General features: G+C 38.2%; 2 protein-coding genes across 2 annotated transcripts; both read left to right on the top strand.

Moving 5' to 3' along the window:
• The first annotated feature begins 3,655 nt into the window (after positions 1-3,655).
• LOC130435278 (neuronal acetylcholine receptor subunit alpha-5-like) lies at positions 3,656-10,716 on the top strand. The gene is given in 9 exon segments (XM_056765766.1): positions 3,656-3,719; positions 3,996-4,092; positions 8,744-8,851; positions 8,854-8,950; positions 9,144-9,315; positions 9,387-9,728; positions 9,862-10,152; positions 10,154-10,234; positions 10,549-10,716. Coding segments are annotated over 8 exon segments (1,332 nt in total). The 5' UTR covers positions 3,656-3,719; positions 3,996-4,019.
• A 4,191-nt stretch (positions 10,717-14,907) lies between these two features.
• Positions 14,908-17,345, top strand: LOC130435750 (arylamine N-acetyltransferase, pineal gland isozyme NAT-3-like). The gene is made up of 2 exons (XM_056766569.1): positions 14,908-15,000; positions 16,313-17,345. Exons 1-2 carry the CDS (start codon positions 14,909-14,911, stop codon positions 17,190-17,192), a joined length of 972 nt encoding a protein of 323 aa, XP_056622547.1. The 5' UTR covers position 14,908; the 3' UTR covers positions 17,193-17,345.
• The last annotated feature ends 621 nt before the right edge of the window (positions 17,346-17,966 follow it).

Here is a 17,966-nt window from a genome sequence, read left to right as displayed (position 1 = left end):
AGTTCTGACGGACTACCAGCCACAGTGGATAAACGCTTCCAGACTGAAGTTGTGTTCTTCAGGAGAAAGGGCAAGCTTTAATTTAAAATAGAATCTCAACAGGGGATTCACCTTAATACATCTCAGGGTAGAGAAAGCACTGACAAAGCTGAGGAAAGAATAACCTTTCGTGAGGTGGGGGCCACCCAAAGCAAGAAGATAGGAGGCCCATTGAGCCAACAGTGCTGACTCTGTAGCTTCCCCTGAGGTGCATTGAGGGCCAAATTCTATTCTAAAAAAAAAAGGGAAAAATTGTAATCCTAAATGCAAATTTCCGATGGAATTCCTAGATATCAATTTCTATAATGCGTGCACACTAACAGAAGCCCTTATTATGTTTGGCCCAGATATTCTTAAATTCTTAAATGATAGAACCTAACAGGCCATGGCACCCGTTCAGGCAGCCAGGTGGACTGCGTGGAACAACGATTGTTCTAATCCTAATAAGTATAATAATCACTAGTATAATCCTAAATTAAGAAGTAAAACTAGAGAGAAATGAACAGCTTACAAAAGACATGAATTTAAATGATGATGGTAACTACAAGATGCCAAAACAAATGTCTCTAATAGTACAAATGACTCTGAATATTCAAGAAGGAAAACCACACAAAAATACGCGAATGGAACTTTCATTTTATTAAAGATTTTGTATTAACACCTTGTTCTTTAAAGGGACACAGGACGGCTTGTAAGACCGTTGGTCTGAAAGTGGCCATTGTGAGAATCTGGATTTCGTCCTGTCCTCTACAAATATTGCATCTGTGTTTGATACAAAGTTCATATATCATATGTATTCATTCATATTCATTCCTATTAATATTAGCTTCTATTCATATAAGATGTGCCTTTCATTCTTGTTGTTTAACCTCGTTGAAAGCTGTATTATGTCTTATGCTGTCTTATGTTGATATAAGCATCTGTTGTTCTCCATATCAAGGTTCCTAATGATGTCTATGGACGATTGTTCTGTTATTGTAATATTAAATATGTAATCATATCTGATTGTTCAGGAGGAAAGACTAAACAGAAAGTCTGGTGATTTTCCACTGTTTTGGTGGTTTTATATGACGCCTCCTGAGGCAAACTTATAAGTATTAGTCCTAAAATAATAAACTTTGGACTCTGATTGAAGAAGCACTTGTGTCTGTGTTAAACTTTGTCTCCAGGATCCTGAATACTCTGTGTGTTCCGTCGACTAGACTCTTCAACCGTAGAATATTGTTTAGACAAGGGGACAGAAGAAGTTTACATTCTTTCAAAAAGATATGAATAAAGAGACAACACACCATGAGCAGTTTACACCAACTGTGTTTCTTATTCTGTTCTTCTGTTGTAGGCACTACAGTATACATGAATACAGAGCACCACCTAGTGGTAAGAACCAACATGCATCACAGGTTCCATTTAGAAATGGATTCTATTCCTTTGACATTGTCGCTTACAGCTCCACTTTTGATAGAAGTTCTGCACCTCATGAATATTAATCATCAAACATGGATGAGCAGAGACTAGATTATATAAATGTACAATCTATAAGTATAGTAATTGTAGCATAGTATACGATGAGGCATCAGGGAAGTCATGACAACATGACGCTTGTGCAGACTCTTCAGCTCCAGCATGTACAGAGAAAAACTGTTGTGATTGGCTGTGTATTATAATTGATTGTCCGGTTACACCAATCTTTTGAATTCAGTTTGGCAAATTCAGACAAATTTCTTATCACATGGCATTTGGTTAGTACTCTGCATTACCCATTAGAGAAACTTCAATTAAAACATATTTGCCTAGATTATTTTTATTTGCCTGTTTATATATAAAACATACAATTTTTAAATATAATTTGTTACACAATATTATTCACATGATTCTAAATTCGGTTTTAGGCTGTACATAAATACACTGTAATGTTATATACAGTCGTGGCCAAAAGTTTTGAGAATTACATAAATATTGGAAATTGGAAAAGTTGCTGCTTAAGTTTTTATAATAGCAATTTTCATATACTCCAGAATGTTATGAAGAGTGATCAGATGAATTGCATAGTCCTTCTTTGCCATGAAAATTAACTTAATCCCAAAAAAAACCTTTCCACTGCATTTCATTGCTGTAACTAAAGGACCTGCTGAGATCATTTCAGTAATCATCTTGTTAACTCAGGTGAGAATGTTGACAAGCACAAGGCTGGAGATCATAATGTCAGGCTGATTGGGTTAGAATGGCAGACTTGACATGTTAAAAGGAGGGTGATGCTTGTAATCATTGTTCTTCCATTGTTAACCATGGTGACCTGCAAAGAAACGCGTGCAGCCATCATTGCGTTGCCTAAAAATGGCTTCACAGGCAAGGATATTGTGGGTACTAAGATTGCACCTAAATCAACAATTTATAGGTTCATCAAGAACTTCAATGAAAGAGGTTCAATTCTTGTAAAGAAGGCTTCAGGGCATCGGAGAAAGTCCAGCAAGCGCCAGGATCGTCTCCTAAAGAGGATTCAGCTGCGGGATCGGAGTGCCACCAGTGCAGAGCTTGCTCAGGAATGGCAGCAGGCAGGTTTGAGCGCATCTGCACGCACAGTGAGGCGAAGACTTTTGGAAGATGGCCTGGTGTCAAGAAGGGAAGCAAAGAAGCCACTTCTCTCCAAAAAAAACATCAGGGACAGATTGATCTTCTGCAGAAAGTACAGTGAATGGACTGCTGAGGACTGGGGCAAAGTCATATTCTCAGATGAAGCCCCTTTCTGATTGTTTGGGGCATCTGGAAAAAGGCTTGTCCGGAGAAGAAAAGGTAAGCGCTACCATCAGTCCTGTGTCATGCCAACAGTAAAGCATCCTAACACCATTCATGTGTGGGGTTGCTTCTCATCCAAGGGAGTGGGCTCACTCACAATTCTGCCCAAAAACACAGCCATGAATAAAGAATGGTACCAAAACACCCTCCAACAGCAACTTCCAACAACAGTTTGGTGCAGAACAATGCATTCTCCAGCACGATGGAGCACAGTGCCATAAGGCAAAAGTGATAACTAAGTGGCTCGGGGACCAGAATGTTGAAATTTTGGGTCCATGGCCTGGAAAGTTCCCAGATCTTAATCCCATTGAGAACTTGTGGTCAATCCTCAAGAGGCGGGTGGACAAACAAAAACCCACTAATTCTGACAAACTCCAGAAGTTATTATGAAAGAATGGGTTGCTATCAGTCAGGATTTTGCCCAGAAGTTGATTGAGAGCATTCCCAGTTGAATTGCAGAGGTCCTGAAAAAGAAGGGCCAACACTGCAAATACTGACTCTTTGCATAAATGTCATGTAATTGTTGATAAAAGCCTTTGAAACGTATGAAGTGCTTATAATTATATTTCAGTACATCACAGAAACAACTGAAACAAAGATCTAAAAGCAGTTTAGCAGCAAATTATTTGAAAACGAATATTTATGTAATTCTCAAAACTTTTGGCCACGACTGTACATCACAGACTGCTTTTCATTCATATAAGACTGTTTAAACAGAAGGGGTCAGACTTTAGCAGTGTGATTGGTTCAATGTGCTGGAAAATGCATGCAGGGGGCAGTGTGGGTGTGTGTGTTAGCAGTCCCACATACACTGTTGGCCATGAACACAGCGACCAAATGGAAGACAGATATTTTGAGGATTGAAGTCTCTTCCTGTCCATTACCAGGTAAGAATAGAAGAGAATGAGACAAAAGAGACAGATGGAGGGTTATCAGACTGAGCAAGGTGTGCATAAGTGCATCATACAGCTCGATAGATGATAGAGGACAGATAGATAGATAGATAGATAGATAGATAGATAGATAGATAGATAGATAGATAGATAGATAGATAGATAGATAGATAGATAGATAGATAGATAGATAGATAGATAGATAGATAGATAATAGAAAGATAGATACTGGTGTGGTTGTTGTAATAACGAGTGAATGTATGTTTACAGGTCTTCTCTGTGGCTTATGATATAATGCGGACAGCTAACAGTGTTTTCACATCTCTCCTGCTGCTCATCTGCTCTTCTGTCATTTGCTCTTCTAAAGGTGAGTTTCTCTCATCTTGTCTTAATACCCCTCCCAACATCTCTGCCTGGCTGATTGTTTTTTGCTTAAAGGACAGGCTTATCAATACTATATCACAAACACAAACTGTTGTTGGTATAAAGCATAGACATTTGGAATTTAAATCAGGTAAATATTATTACATCATTTGTATTGACGTACAGTACAGTAGTATTTAAAACATTTGAGCATTACAGCAACAATTGATAGTAATATGACTCAAATAACATACATGCACATTACATCATGTCCTCTTTGCTCGATTCACACGCAGTGGGGGTGTTAACGGCTGTATTCATGCAAGATTGAAGAAAAGAAGAGCATAAAAATGAGTGCATGAACTAGATCAGTGGTCGGGAACCTGTGGCTCTTTTAAAAAAAATCATTTGGCTCGCCAGGTGTCTTAGGCTTCAGCAACATTTATCATTGAAGAACATCATAATTGTAAGGATGTTGCCCAAATCACGAAACTGGGAGAAGGATTTTGAGTGCAGCTATACTCTTTAACAATCCAAATATGAACAATAATCCACAAGACGAGACACAGCAAACATGACTAGGCACCCCTTATACATACCTGCAGTATACAGTTGAAAGAAAAAGTTTCCTAGGAGGGTCAACCAGTTATTAAACCCAAAGGTTCACATACTTTTTCCACCCTGCACTATGAATGTTTACATGTTGTGTTCAATAAAAACATGAAAACGTATGTTTGTGCGGTATTAGTTTAAGCAGATTGTGTTTCTCTATTGTTGTGACTTAGATGAAGATCAGAACACATTTTATGACCAATTTATGAAGAAATCCAAGTACGCCCAAAGGGTTCACATACTTTTTCTTTCAACTGTATATACACATAAGGACTAAAGACTAACAAGGCACACCTGGTGACAATGAAACAATAAGGGCAGGGCGACTCAAAAGACTACAAAACCCACTGACAATGATTACAATTTAAATTTCAAAGTAAAAGACACGACCGACCCCCCCATCTTAATGGCTGTCTCCTGACACCCATAATAAAACAAGAGTCCCCAAAACTTTATGAGGCTGGTGGAGTGGAGCTGGAACAGGGGGAGGCACGGGAGGGCCTGGGCCTTGGTGAAGAGTCGGGACCCGCAGAGCTGGAAACCTGGGCGTGGCAGGCAGAGTTGGAAACACCGGTCTTGAAAAAAACAGACTTGGAAACACTGGACTTGGATATACTTGTGAGACGGCCATGATGGCTGGAAGCTCCTGTATGGCAGGCTTTCTTGTGAGAGGACTCTGGACTGTCAGCCATATTGGCTAGTGGTTCTGATCTGGTAGACATCTTGACTGGCGACTCCCGCTTAACAGCGTTCCTGTAGAGAGGCTCCTGACATGCTGCCCTGCCATGTTGTAATGCGCCAATCTCCGCAGTACCCAGAGTCTTGACTATGTAGCCCCCTCGCCAAAAAACTCCAGTGGAAATCGGAGGGTTAACATGGGTAGGCTCTGGTGTGGAAATGTCCTCTGCCCTGCCAACCGTAAAGGGCGAGTTGCAAGAAAGTTAAACAGTGGGGGGTTGATAATGCCAGACGGAATCTGTTCAGCCAGTCCATTATATAAATAAAACTGAATTGAATTGAATTCAGAAGGTACAGTTGAGCTGTTAGATCTTGGTAAGTTAGTTAGACCAATGTACGCGACTAGCGACAATTTATAGTTTTTTAAAATGCGGTCGATTCGATATCGATTCTCAAAAGCCACGAATCTATTTTTTTCTTTCATATTTCCGCAAATACTGAACATTCAGTAACACGAATGTTATTGCTACTACTATCCACTAGATGTCACTTTTCTTCTTACAACGGGTGGATGTTACAACAGGGATTCATTCTTTGCTTAATTAAAATGGTGGATGCAGGTGTGTCGTCGAATTTAACATCACTATCACATAAAAGACAGCGGTTCATATGATTGCAGCCTTTCTTTACAGATGTGTAGTAGAGTAGGCAGGGCGAGACCGTGGTTCGAGTCCGGTGAGTAATTGTGAATTAGCGCCAGCTGTGCGCACACCGGGCTCGAATCACGTAGGAGATTGGGAGCATATAAAAGGAACGAGCGACCGGACCGTCGAAGCGAGAGGACCGGGCCCGAACTTGTTTTACGTTTGTATTTATATTTATAGTTTATGTTATTTCGCCGGCGGTCGTCCGTGAGGGGCCGCCGGCTGTTATTATTTATATTAAAACTTTGTGTTTAATGTCTGCCGGTTCCCGCCTCCTTCCTTCCCTTTTATGGAGATTTGTTACAAGATGATTTTGTGAAAAATTGTTTGTTATACTGAATCTTAAATGTAAAATAACCTAATCCTGTTTGATCAAGGTATGCGACTGTTCTGTTTCAATATACCCAAGTGTGTTTAAAGTTAAATATACAGGTTTGTGGCTCTTAATTTCTGTTTTAATTCACCACAGTTATCTGATGTTTCATGATCTTTTTTAGAAATCGCTATAGGTTTATATTAAATCTATAATCATTGACTCAAATTAAATTGAGAGCTTGTGAATCAGAATCAAATAAAAAGATCAGAATTGATACCTAGCCCTAGTCACAACACTAATCAACGGCAAACAACGTTTCTATGGTAACCTCTCGCCCGAGCATCCAAGATGAAGCTACCCAGAGCTTGAGAAGTTTAGAAGAGTGAGCGTCATGCTTTTATTTCGAAAGTAACGTGTTCTGTCGAATTGTTCTACCCTGTCAGATTGTCCTATCGCAGGGTAACACTTATACAATGTAAACCACATCCACAAAATAAACAGATAGGATTCATTTACAGTGCAAAATACCCTATCAAATTGCCCTACCGATAATAAATAAGTATGTAGAATGATTTAACAATGAAAATCAGACTGTTGTAGCAGTTTTAAAATTAACAGGTAGGATGATTTTCTTGTGCAAAAAAAGACGTAATATTGATGTGTGCATGCTTGGTTGGACAATCTGACGGGTAGGATGACATTTCAGGACACTGGTGATATGTGTTAAAGAGTTCTGTGACTCTGAATGTAATATTTTAAAATATAAAACTATGAATGTAGGGGTAGTCTCTGTCATCATGTTCACCTCAAGATAATCATGCATTGACTGTATAATTGTAAGAGTTTTTGTATGGACATACACCGAAAGTAGCAATTGAATTTGTATCCCCTGTTTAAATAAAGAAAAATGATTAGAGTGCAGAACATTTAGCAATTTCTTGGACAGTGAGATCTCAGAAATAATGAATCTCCTCATCGACTGCATATTGATTAGAGAAAGAGAGCATCACCTCAGATATTGATTTATGTGAAAACCAGCTGAAACTGGATTATTGTCAGGGGTTAGCTGTATTGTTATGAGTAAAATAACATCAGGCTTTATAAGCATTGAACATTTTTGGCAAAAAATCTAAGTCATGTCTAAATGTGGTCATAAATAAGACACATTAAATGAATCAACCAATAAACCGACCTTTCTCGGCAGAAATGTCCCTGAATGTGTTTTATTCGTGAACAGGTTGAAATCTTTCCCTTGGGGAAGCCAGATCATGGATTCTGCAATTCAGGCTCTATAGGACATTGAAGCATGTAGCATTGAATTGAAAAGCCCCGTCTAATTTTTAGATGTGGAAATCTTGTGAAAAAAAAGTGTTTGATAGTGTCCTTGTGAACAAACGCCACATTGAGCAAGTTTAAATAACAAAGGTTTTTGAAATCATTTTACCTCAGTCATGACTGAGTTGTATAGCCAATATATATTCAATTATATTTTAAAGTGATTTTTTTTACATTTCATGTTATAAAGTGCTTCTGCAAACATATAAGCCTTATTCTAAAACAAACTGTAGTAAGCTGCCTATGTAGGCATTAAAGATGCCATCGTGACATGAATGTTCCAGCAGAGCATCTTTTCCAACAAAACCCAGATCTGTGAAGCCAGTTTTACATCCAGAGGTCCATAAATCTCCATCAGTAACTCCAGTGCAGACATAGAACATGTGTCCTATAATCACGTTTGGTTTACCCCAGTGACTGAGGAAGTCAAATCTAATCATACGAGCTGTCTGAATAATAAGAGATCCAGTCACACACAATGTAAAATGGACTTTATTAGAGTCTATTAAGCAGACGTTTACATAAATGCAGAAGTCAAAGTCAGTGTGAGGACATTTTAAGCTAAACGATTGTATTGTGAAAACGTAATGTACATTTCAGGGACCGGTCACGCTGAAGTAATGAGAAGCAAGTAGAACAGATTACTGAGACGTCGTCGGTTGAGGCAAATAGAAACGTTTGTGCGAGATTTTTGATTTTGTTTTGTTCAATAAAAACATCTGATGTGCATAACTGTCCCTGTTGCAGCTAACTCCTAGCCCAGGACCAGAACATGACCAGCGTAAACCAGCTATGATGCTTCAAAACATACCTAACCAGCATATGGTGCTTTTCTCAACAGAGGTGTTAGCCTTATTCTGTTGGTCAGAATTTGTCCATGGCAGTGACACGTACACAAGCGACAATGCGTGACTAACAAATTCTTACCTGAAGTGTTTTCAGTGTCATTAGCTAAATTGTGATGTTTAATGTCCGAGCCCCTCTGACTGATCCTCCTTGTTTTGTTTAAGGGCGTCCTGTGCTGTCTTCCTATGCCAAGACAGAGGATAAACTTTTTAAAAGACTCTTCAGGAACTATCAGAAATGGGTGAGACCAGTGGAGGATCTGAATGACCAGTGGAGGATCTCAGATGGAATCCAGATGATTACCTGGGAATCACCTCCATCAGAATTCCCTCAGACTCCATCTGGATTCCTGACATTGTGCTATATGACAAGTTTGTGATGCTTTCGTATTTATATTCATAAAGCAACAGATTTCACATGAAGTCTCTTTAAAGGTACAGAAAATCTGATTTATTCAAATAGGTGTTTTCACCTGTCATTAACATTATGTTGACAAGCCCAAGATTTCACAGCAGTTACTTGATTTGCCTCACAGTGAAATCTGACAGTGATTGTAACCCGCAGTGCAGATTTTGAGGCCACAGTAACGAAAGCAGTTGTGCAATATGATGGGACTATCTCCTGGACAGCTCCAGCCAATTATAAATCAGCCTGCACCATCGATGTGACCTTTTTCCCCTTTGACCTTCAGAACTGCTCTATGAAATTTGGTTCCTGGACTTATGACGGTTCACAGGTACAATTTCCACACTTCTCAGAAATAGTGTGTGGAAATCAACGTTATTGTATTTTTTCATGGTTGATAAGGTGGACGTTGTCCTTGAGGATGTGCATGTTGACAAGCAAGACTATTTTGACAACGGGGAGTGGGAAATCACGAAGGCAACCGGCAGCCGAGGCTTGAGAACCGATGGCACATTTTTCTACCCATCCATCACCTACTCCTCTATCATCCGCCGTCTTCCTATCTTCTACACACTGTTCCTCATCATTCCCTGCATTGGCCTGTCCTTCCTGACTGTTCTGGTGTTTTATCTTCCGTCGAACGGAGGAGAGAAAATCTCCCTATGTACTCGTCTCCCTTACGTCTTCCTGCTAGTGATAGAAGAAATCATCCCTTCTTCCTCAAAGTTGAGACTGTGTCGTTTAGTTGGTGTCATTTCGTCAATAAAATGAACCTAATTCACATTCTAATTTATCTTTCTTTTGGAATAATTCTAAATGTGACATTCTCCACCTAAAGGTAAACAACCCCCAACACTCCTCTGATCTCTGATTACAGGTGATTCCTCTCATTGGAGAGTATTTGGTGTTTACCATGATCTTTGTGACCCTTTCTATTGTTATCACCGTCTGCGCCATCAATATCCACCATCATTCCTCATCTACTCATCACAACATGGCACCCTGGGTCAGGCGCATCTTTTTGCACCACGTGCCTAAAGTTCTGTGCATGCACAGCCACGTGGACCGCTACGCCAGTGCTGCTGGCATCCAGCGGGCAGACAGGACTGGAAGAGGAGGTGTGGGTTACGCCAAGAGTTTGGGTAAGGGAAACAACCCCACTTCCCAAAGCAGAACACCGTTTACAGGCAGCTCTGGAATCTATAGGCTACATCACTCTTCATGTTGTGAAGGAAAATGAAGTCAGAGAGGTAAAATCCTGTCTTGCATTAGTGGCATGTGCGAAGAGAGCATGGTCCATGTTAACTGCATTTACACCGCTTGTAGAGGAGAGTAGATTACTTTACACTCAAGTGCAGTACAGCACAGCAGAGTTAATAACAGTATAATTAAGTATAATAACAAGACACAATAAAGTACAAAAGAGTAGAGTAAAGTAAAGTCAACTTGTCATTTCACTTGCAGTTCTGTTTTAAGGCAGAACATTACTGTGGACGTTGTCTGTCCATCATAATGTCATCATAACATTGAGTGTTACTACATTTGAATGCGTGTCTCTTTTCAGGTTGTGCAAGACTGGAAGTTTGTGGACCAGGTTCTGGACAGGGTTTTCCTGTGGGCATTCCTTCTGGTGTCTGTGTGTGGTTCTACTCTTCTTTTTATTCCTGTTATCTATAAATGGGCCAACATCATTGTCCTCAACTATGCTGGAAGTACCAACTATAGCAAGTGACTGTATACATTATATGGTCTTTCAATATTAATATAGGGTAAAATGACTAGAAATATTGATCAACGATTTGACCCAAAACTTGAGTTAAAATTGTCATCACATTGAGAACTGTAGTTCCCAGTTGGCCTTGCAGCAAGCGCGAGAGACTTTGATCCTTGGCAGATTCAGCATTACAAACTTTTCCAGTACATTACCTGTGTAATCGAACCTTAATAAACTTCTCCTTACCCCCCACTTGAATCCGTGTGTTTCTACCCTGACAACATCACAACAAATTTGAATTCAGCATATTAGGCTTATTATTTGACCGTGCTTTTTTAGTGGTGCTTCTTTCGGAGGTCACGTTTGTCCACTGCATACGTCGTCGAGATTCTCGCATTTCAGTTACAAAAAACATAAAATCGACATTTATTTCTCTTAAGACGTATAATCACTGTAGTTTCGTTCTTACCTTAAAATATAACGGATGCTTTTCTGAAATAAAACCTGAAATAATAAACCTAGATGACGTATGATGGACAAATGCAACATCCGCATGATGCACTTGAATTTCCCAGGACGTGTCCGGGAAAAATGTCATGCATGATCACCCTTAATTACATAAATGTACTATGTAAGAGAAGCCAAGGCTACTGTCACACTACTGCCACCAGGTGGAGTGCCCTCTGAAATCCACTAGAGGGAACTCCCCTCATCACCCGGACTGTCATTGAACACTACACCTCCCATAAACCATTGCCCGGACTCATTGTACAATGATCACTCTCACCTGTGTGTAATTATCTCATTACCTCTATCCATATAGGCCTGGTTTCCACTCTCACTTATTGAGAAGTCTTGTTTTTGTGTTGGACTGCATTTCTGACCATTCTTGTATTGGATTATTGTGTTTTGACCTGGGACTGTATCTCTCGTTTTGGAACCTCTGCTGCCTGCATCGACCCATGCTTGTGACTTTGTTTATGCCTGTTTTCTGCCTGCCCTGACCATTGCCTGTTTATTTTGTTAAATAAAGCTGCATTTAGATCCGCAACCCCTGAGTCTCGGAGCAGTTCGCGACAGCTACTTTATAATACATAATTAATATTAATACATCATAATATAAACTACTGATAACTCTCTACTCAACCACAACAGACAAGATTCAAGTGAAGCTTATTTTGATAGCGCTACTTGTGATTTGCATTGTATTCCCAATTGGCTCAATAACTAATGTAAATGGAGAATAGAAAAAACGACTCAACCAGGAGGGCCAGTTCTCTGCTGTACAGGCCAACTGAGCTATAGAGGAAAAACAAGATGCCTTAGATTAGAGTGTTGTACACATCCTTCGCTTGATGCCTCTGAAAACATCATCAGTGATGATAACACACACACACACACGTATATGTGGTTTACATGTCTTTTCAACATTGCATATGTGCTCTAGTACCAGGCCTTCATTTCTGAGTGGAAACATTCAGATGTATGCCTGGGTCACAGAATTTCTCATTTCACATTCATTTTCAATTGGGCTCACATTGACCCCAAATACAAAAATGAGGAAAGGATCGTCCTTGTGCGAGAGGAGAGCAACTACGGGCTGTAATCAATTTAGGGACCGTCAACAAAGTGACATTCACGTTTCTAACGTCAATAGCAGTTTAAGGAAAAACAGTCATAAAGCAGTGCAGGAGAGATTGTTGACAGCATGATTCAATTTTTTCTCTTCACACATACAATTTAAGCATATAATGTGTATTTGTTGTTTTATTATTAAACCTGAACATTGAATGATTCTTCAGTTTAAGATAAATTTGCAGTATAAATCATTTAACATGCTTTTGTATTGTATTTATTTTGCTCATAAGCAAGTAATTAAGCATTCATGGTGCATTGTGTGATGATTACAAAGCATTCTACATTTGATAAAAAATAGATTTGTGGTTTGTGGCCTGGATGTTTGTGTCCTGGAATTTGTGTCCCAATCCGGCCCTGCTAATCAAGCCCATTTTTTTCATGTGAATATAGATAGGAAATGTATAAAATCTTATTCCACTGAGATGAAGGAATATTTTTTTTAACTAAAGAAAACTTGATTGGGGTCATAATAAGCATTTCTCAAACTGGCTTCATGGCGAAATGTTGCATATGCTCTTATATACGGTTTGGATTGGATTTACATTATAATATAGATAAGCACATCCTGAAATAACAATTTAATTTTATTTAATTTAATTTAGTCATTTGGCAGACGCTTTTATCCAAAGCGACTTACAGTGCACTTATTACAGGGACAATCCCCCTGGAGCAACATGGAGTAAAGTGTCTTGCTCAAGGACCCACTAAAGTTCATACTGTTTCTGATGCATCAGGTCTCCACTTAAACATTGCAAAATATGTATATATAAGTTCTTCTGGTACATGCTTTTTCTGAACAATCATTGTTTAACATTCCAGTCAAAGAATGCATTATATATTAAGGGATTTATATATCCAAAAACTTGTCAGTTAGACAACACTTTAATTTTGACGGCAAGGCTAAGAAGGCAAAAATGATTTAACAATTGGTTGCGCAGACATCTATCTATTTTTGGTGGAGTCTTGTTAACAAGGCAGAAGGTTTATCTAGATTCATTTTCCTGACCTTTCTTTATCTGTTAATGATCATACCGGCAAAGAAATGAATAAACTGCTGGTTAATTTTTGTTGGAACAAATCCACAATGTGTAAAAAGCTGTGTTAGCAGGAAAGAAATCTGAAGAAGGACTGGAAATGCTAGATTTTGCAGATATTAGCAGTACTTTCAAGATTAATTGATAAAAAAGTGAATCGATGATCCTGATTCAATTTGGTTCTTTTGAATCCAAACAACATATAAAAAAAATGTTTAGACTTGATTTTCTTTTGGCCTGTAATTTCTCATCTTTTAAATGACCAGTAAAGTTATCTAAATTCCATTAGCAAGCACTTTTAGCCTGCAACATATGCTTTGTGTATAATTTCTCTCCTTGTAGAATAAAAATTTGGAATAACAAATTAATAATAATAGTGTTTTTTGGGGGGGAACTATAATTTATTATGGGTTAAATTATGTGAGTAATTTATTTGATTTGAATTTTGAAATGTATTCTTGTGATTTCTTTTCTGTCCAAGTACAATTTTCTTATAAAATATAAATAAATTTCTACTGTAGTCAAGCTATTACCTCTGGATTTGCTTACTTAATCCATAGTCACTTGACATATTAGGAAGTTCATTATAAACATTGTAATTTCCTTTAAATGGAAAATGTATTTTGGATAAAAAATGACAAAGAAGGATTACACAAATATTTCATGAAAAAAGAGAGTGGACATTTTACTGGAATGCTTTCATTAATGATATTAATTGGAGAAAGGCGTTGCTACCCTATAGAGTTAGTATTTCAGATAAAATAAGAGAAACTCATCTAAAGATTTTACACAAAATATCCAACCAATATTTCCCTATATGCATTTTTGGATATTACAATGGAATGTTCTTTTTATGTTGTTAAGTTTTTTTAGTCTGAAGGTGCTATTATTTTGGGAATATTACTTTTCTGCTTCTTCTACAAAAATTGGTTCAATGACAACAAGAGATTTGTTATTATGAACATAAAGATAAAAACATTTTATGACAAATTTTATTATCCTAAATGGCAATTTTTTTATCTATAAATGTCGACTGTCTAAATATCGACCTTTATACAAAGTAATCTCTAACTAAATTACTAAGTTATTAATTAAAGTCTCTAAAAGTGAAAAATCTAAAAGGTACATCTATTTTAAAATACTATGAGTCTGTCTTTGACGTATTGTGAATGTCTTCTTTTTTTGTGTGTTTTCTTCTACTTCATCTTTGGAGCTGCTAGTATTAATGCCAAGTTTTTTTTGTATTTTGTATTGTTAACCTACACTTTTCTAAGGTGTATGTATTTTCATGTTCAATAATTTAAAGGCAGTGTTCGAGGAGAGCACCGTTATTTGAAAAGAGTTTGTTGTCTCTTTTTTGGGAGTTACACTTTTGGATTATTATTGTGTGGGTTTTCATCTTTGCCTGTTCTTTCATGTTTTTGTCACTGTGTTTGTTGTTCATCTACACATGAACGCATTGGCTTTATCTGCTTCAGTATAATAGTTTATTTATTTATACTTTTGACACTACCCTGTGGTTCAAGGGTAACGTTCATATGTCATCCAACATCCTGTTCCTCACTTTATACTCTTCAACAGAATCTTGCTGTTTCTTGAGCTCTCAAGAAATCTCTCAGTCTTCATCAAGGTAGGATTTGTTTAATGGAAGACATTTCTTCAGTTGTATGGCACTACTTTATGTTGAACATTTTACTACCTGTTATTTAAGCTGTATGTTATTAAGATAAATAGTTTAGTGAATAAGAAGGTAAGTTATTTCATAAAATAATGATTCTTGTCATGGTTTCCAGTAAAATTTTAACCAGTCTTTTAAGAGAAGTTGAAAAGTAGATGAATTCACAAAACTGTAAAGTGTTTGGTAATGTTTTATTAGCTTTATCTGCACAAACTGTTAAAGAAAACAGTTAAACAGTCACTGACTACGTCTCATCTTTCCCAGCAACGTAAAACACCACCAACGATGGTGGACGTTGCGTTGCTTGTGATGTTCATGGCTTTGCTAGCATACATCTGCATCCAAACACGGCGAATAACAGCGAAACCAGTGTTGCTTTTGTTTCGCATCCATTGTGAATTGAAAAAAACGGTGGTCAGTATGCGTCAATGGTCACAGTAACCCTGCCCCCAGCACCTGACACAACCCGTTTTTACTTTCTAGCCCAGCAACGTTTCTGTGCTAGATAAGAACCACTTTTTCGGGTTTGGATATGGTGATTTGGACGTGGAAAGACATGTGGACAATGGATGTGGATTTGGAACTGATTTGGAACTATAGGCTCTCGTTCCGAACCAGCACCGAAACTGCCTTGGTGGAAAAGGGCTATGTGAAAAGTATTTTTGTTTCAAACACTGAGCCCCAAAATCTTTACAATTAAAATAATGTTTCAAAAGTAAGTGTGGGAATTATGTTGCAAATGCAAGCATCTAAAATAAATAATTTTTTGTGTTATCTTATATTATAACATCTTCAATTTGCCAGCCTATGACTCAAATCTGCAGAATCATTCTTGTGGGATTCTTTTCATTCAGCTTCTTGAGGTCTCAACCTGGGAAGGTTTTTAAAGAGTATTGAAGTTCTCATCTATTCATGGCTCTAATTAGCTTCCTTTTCTTCCTTTTTTTTGGTCAGAGTAATCAATTTTAAATATATACGTAATGTTTAGACATTTAAGCATACGCCTTGAATTTTTTTTTCTCAAGATTATTAGAAACATTTCAGTCAAGCATTTCTGAACCTTTGACTGGTAGTGCAGTGCACAGATGTTCTGGCAGTGAGCTGTGGGTAAAGGGGGTGAAGAACTGACACCTTGAGAAGAGGTTACTCTTCGTTCCTGCCTGATAATAAACACAAGGCTATGTTATGCTGTCAGCAGCTATAGATCTTCATATTTTATAACGGCTTTACATACACAAATAACCCATAAACTCTGTTCCTACAGAAGTAGAATGGATCTGAAGGAGTACTTCAACAGGATTGGGTTTACTGGCCGATATGATAAAGCTGACCTTCACACTTTATCCACCATCCACAAGCTTCATGTTATGAATATTCCCTTTGAGAACCTCAGCATCCACTGTGGGGAGAAGAACACAATAGACCTGTCAATCATCTATGATAAAATTGTCAAGAGCATTCGAGGTGGCTGGTGTTGTGAAAACAACCTCTTATTCTCATGGGTCCTAAGAGAGATGGGTTACAAATACACAACACTAGGCTCTAAGGTGTTTAGTACGTTCAAAAAGGATTTCTACCCTGTCGATTCTCATCTCATTAATTTGGTGGAGATCGATGGAAAACCTTACATCACAGATGTGAGCTATGGCGTGTCATGTCAAATGTGGTATCCCTTAGAGATGATTTCAGGGAAAGATCAGCAACAGCCTCCAGGTGTGTTCCGTCTCCTAAATGATGGGATGAGGTGGGTTCTGGAGAAGACTGGAAGAAAGCCGCTGGTCAAGGATAACGCCTTTGCTAAATCTTCCCTTATCGACCAGCGCCTGTTGAAAACCATGTATTGCTTCACATTAACACCACGTAGAGCCGATCACTTTCTGGAGACATCAGAGTGCCTGCAGACGAGTCCAGACTCTCGGTTTGTCCTCAAATCCATTTGTTCTCTGCAGACACCTACTGGTTTTAGAGCTCTGATTGGCTGGACGTTTAGTGAGATCACATTCAACCCTAAGGAGGACTTTGACTTGGTGGACATGAAGGAAATTCCAGACTGTGAGATAGAGGCTTTGCTGAGGGAAAAGTTTAATGTGGTGTTAGTTAATAAGTTCTCACCTAAGAACCACAAAGCTCATTACTGCATGTAATATTCAGTAAATATTCTACTATAAGGTTATGAGTGTCCATTTCATTTTGAATGACAATTAAGCAAAGACAATTTGATGTTTTCACAGAATCAAAAAAGAAAAATTTACACTGTAAAAAAATAAAAAGTTGAGTTAACTTTAATAAATAAATTTAAAAAACCTTTGCATCCAGTTGCTTTATTCAACTTCAGCAGTTTAAGTTTGGCTAACGTGTATATAAAACATTAGTATACTTTTGGTTTAGGTTAAGTCTACCTTACTCAAAAAGTTTGTTGAAAGCAGAATAAGGGGTTGATTGAACTAGTCTAATGGTTTACTCAACTTGGTGCTCATGTCAACTGATCTTAAATTGTTGAATACATTAACTTTTTACTATTGAAAACGTCTTGGTTACGGATGTAACCTCAGTTCCCTGATGGAGGGAACGAGACGTTGTGTCGAACCGACAGATGGGGTTCGCCCTTGAGAACCTATCACTTCGACTGATTTGAATCAGGCCAATGAAATTGGCCAATTAGCCTGAGAGCATCTCACGACTGCTGCAGCGGTTGGCACGTGTTTGTGGCAAGAAGGACAAAACGTCTCGTTCCCTCCATCAGGAAACTGACGTGACATCCGTAACCAAGATGTTCCCTTTCTGTCGGTCTCTCGACGTTGTGTTGAACCGACAGATGGGGCTCCTAATAAAACTTCTACAACGCTGTGCCGTATTACAATCTCTTTTTTTTTAAACATTTGTTTATTGATTTTTCAGTGACATAACACAATCAAGAG

This window comes from Triplophysa dalaica, chromosome 14 (genome assembly GCF_015846415.1).
Source record: "Triplophysa dalaica isolate WHDGS20190420 chromosome 14, ASM1584641v1, whole genome shotgun sequence".
Lineage (NCBI taxonomy): Eukaryota > Metazoa > Chordata > Actinopteri > Cypriniformes > Nemacheilidae > Triplophysa > Triplophysa dalaica.
Note: the sequence above shows the minus strand (reverse complement) of the source record. Positions and strands in the feature narration are given on the sequence as shown.

Bases quoted from the DNA above. Each gene is read 5' to 3' on its own strand.
- LOC130435750 (XM_056766569.1), top strand. From the start codon at position 14,909: ATGTCATCCAACATCCTGTTCCTCACTTTATACTCTTCAACAGAATCT. The intron at 15,001-16,312 runs GTAGGATTTGTT...CTGTTCCTACAG, and splicing joins ATCTCTCAGTCTTCATCAAG to AAGTAGAATGGATCTGAAGG.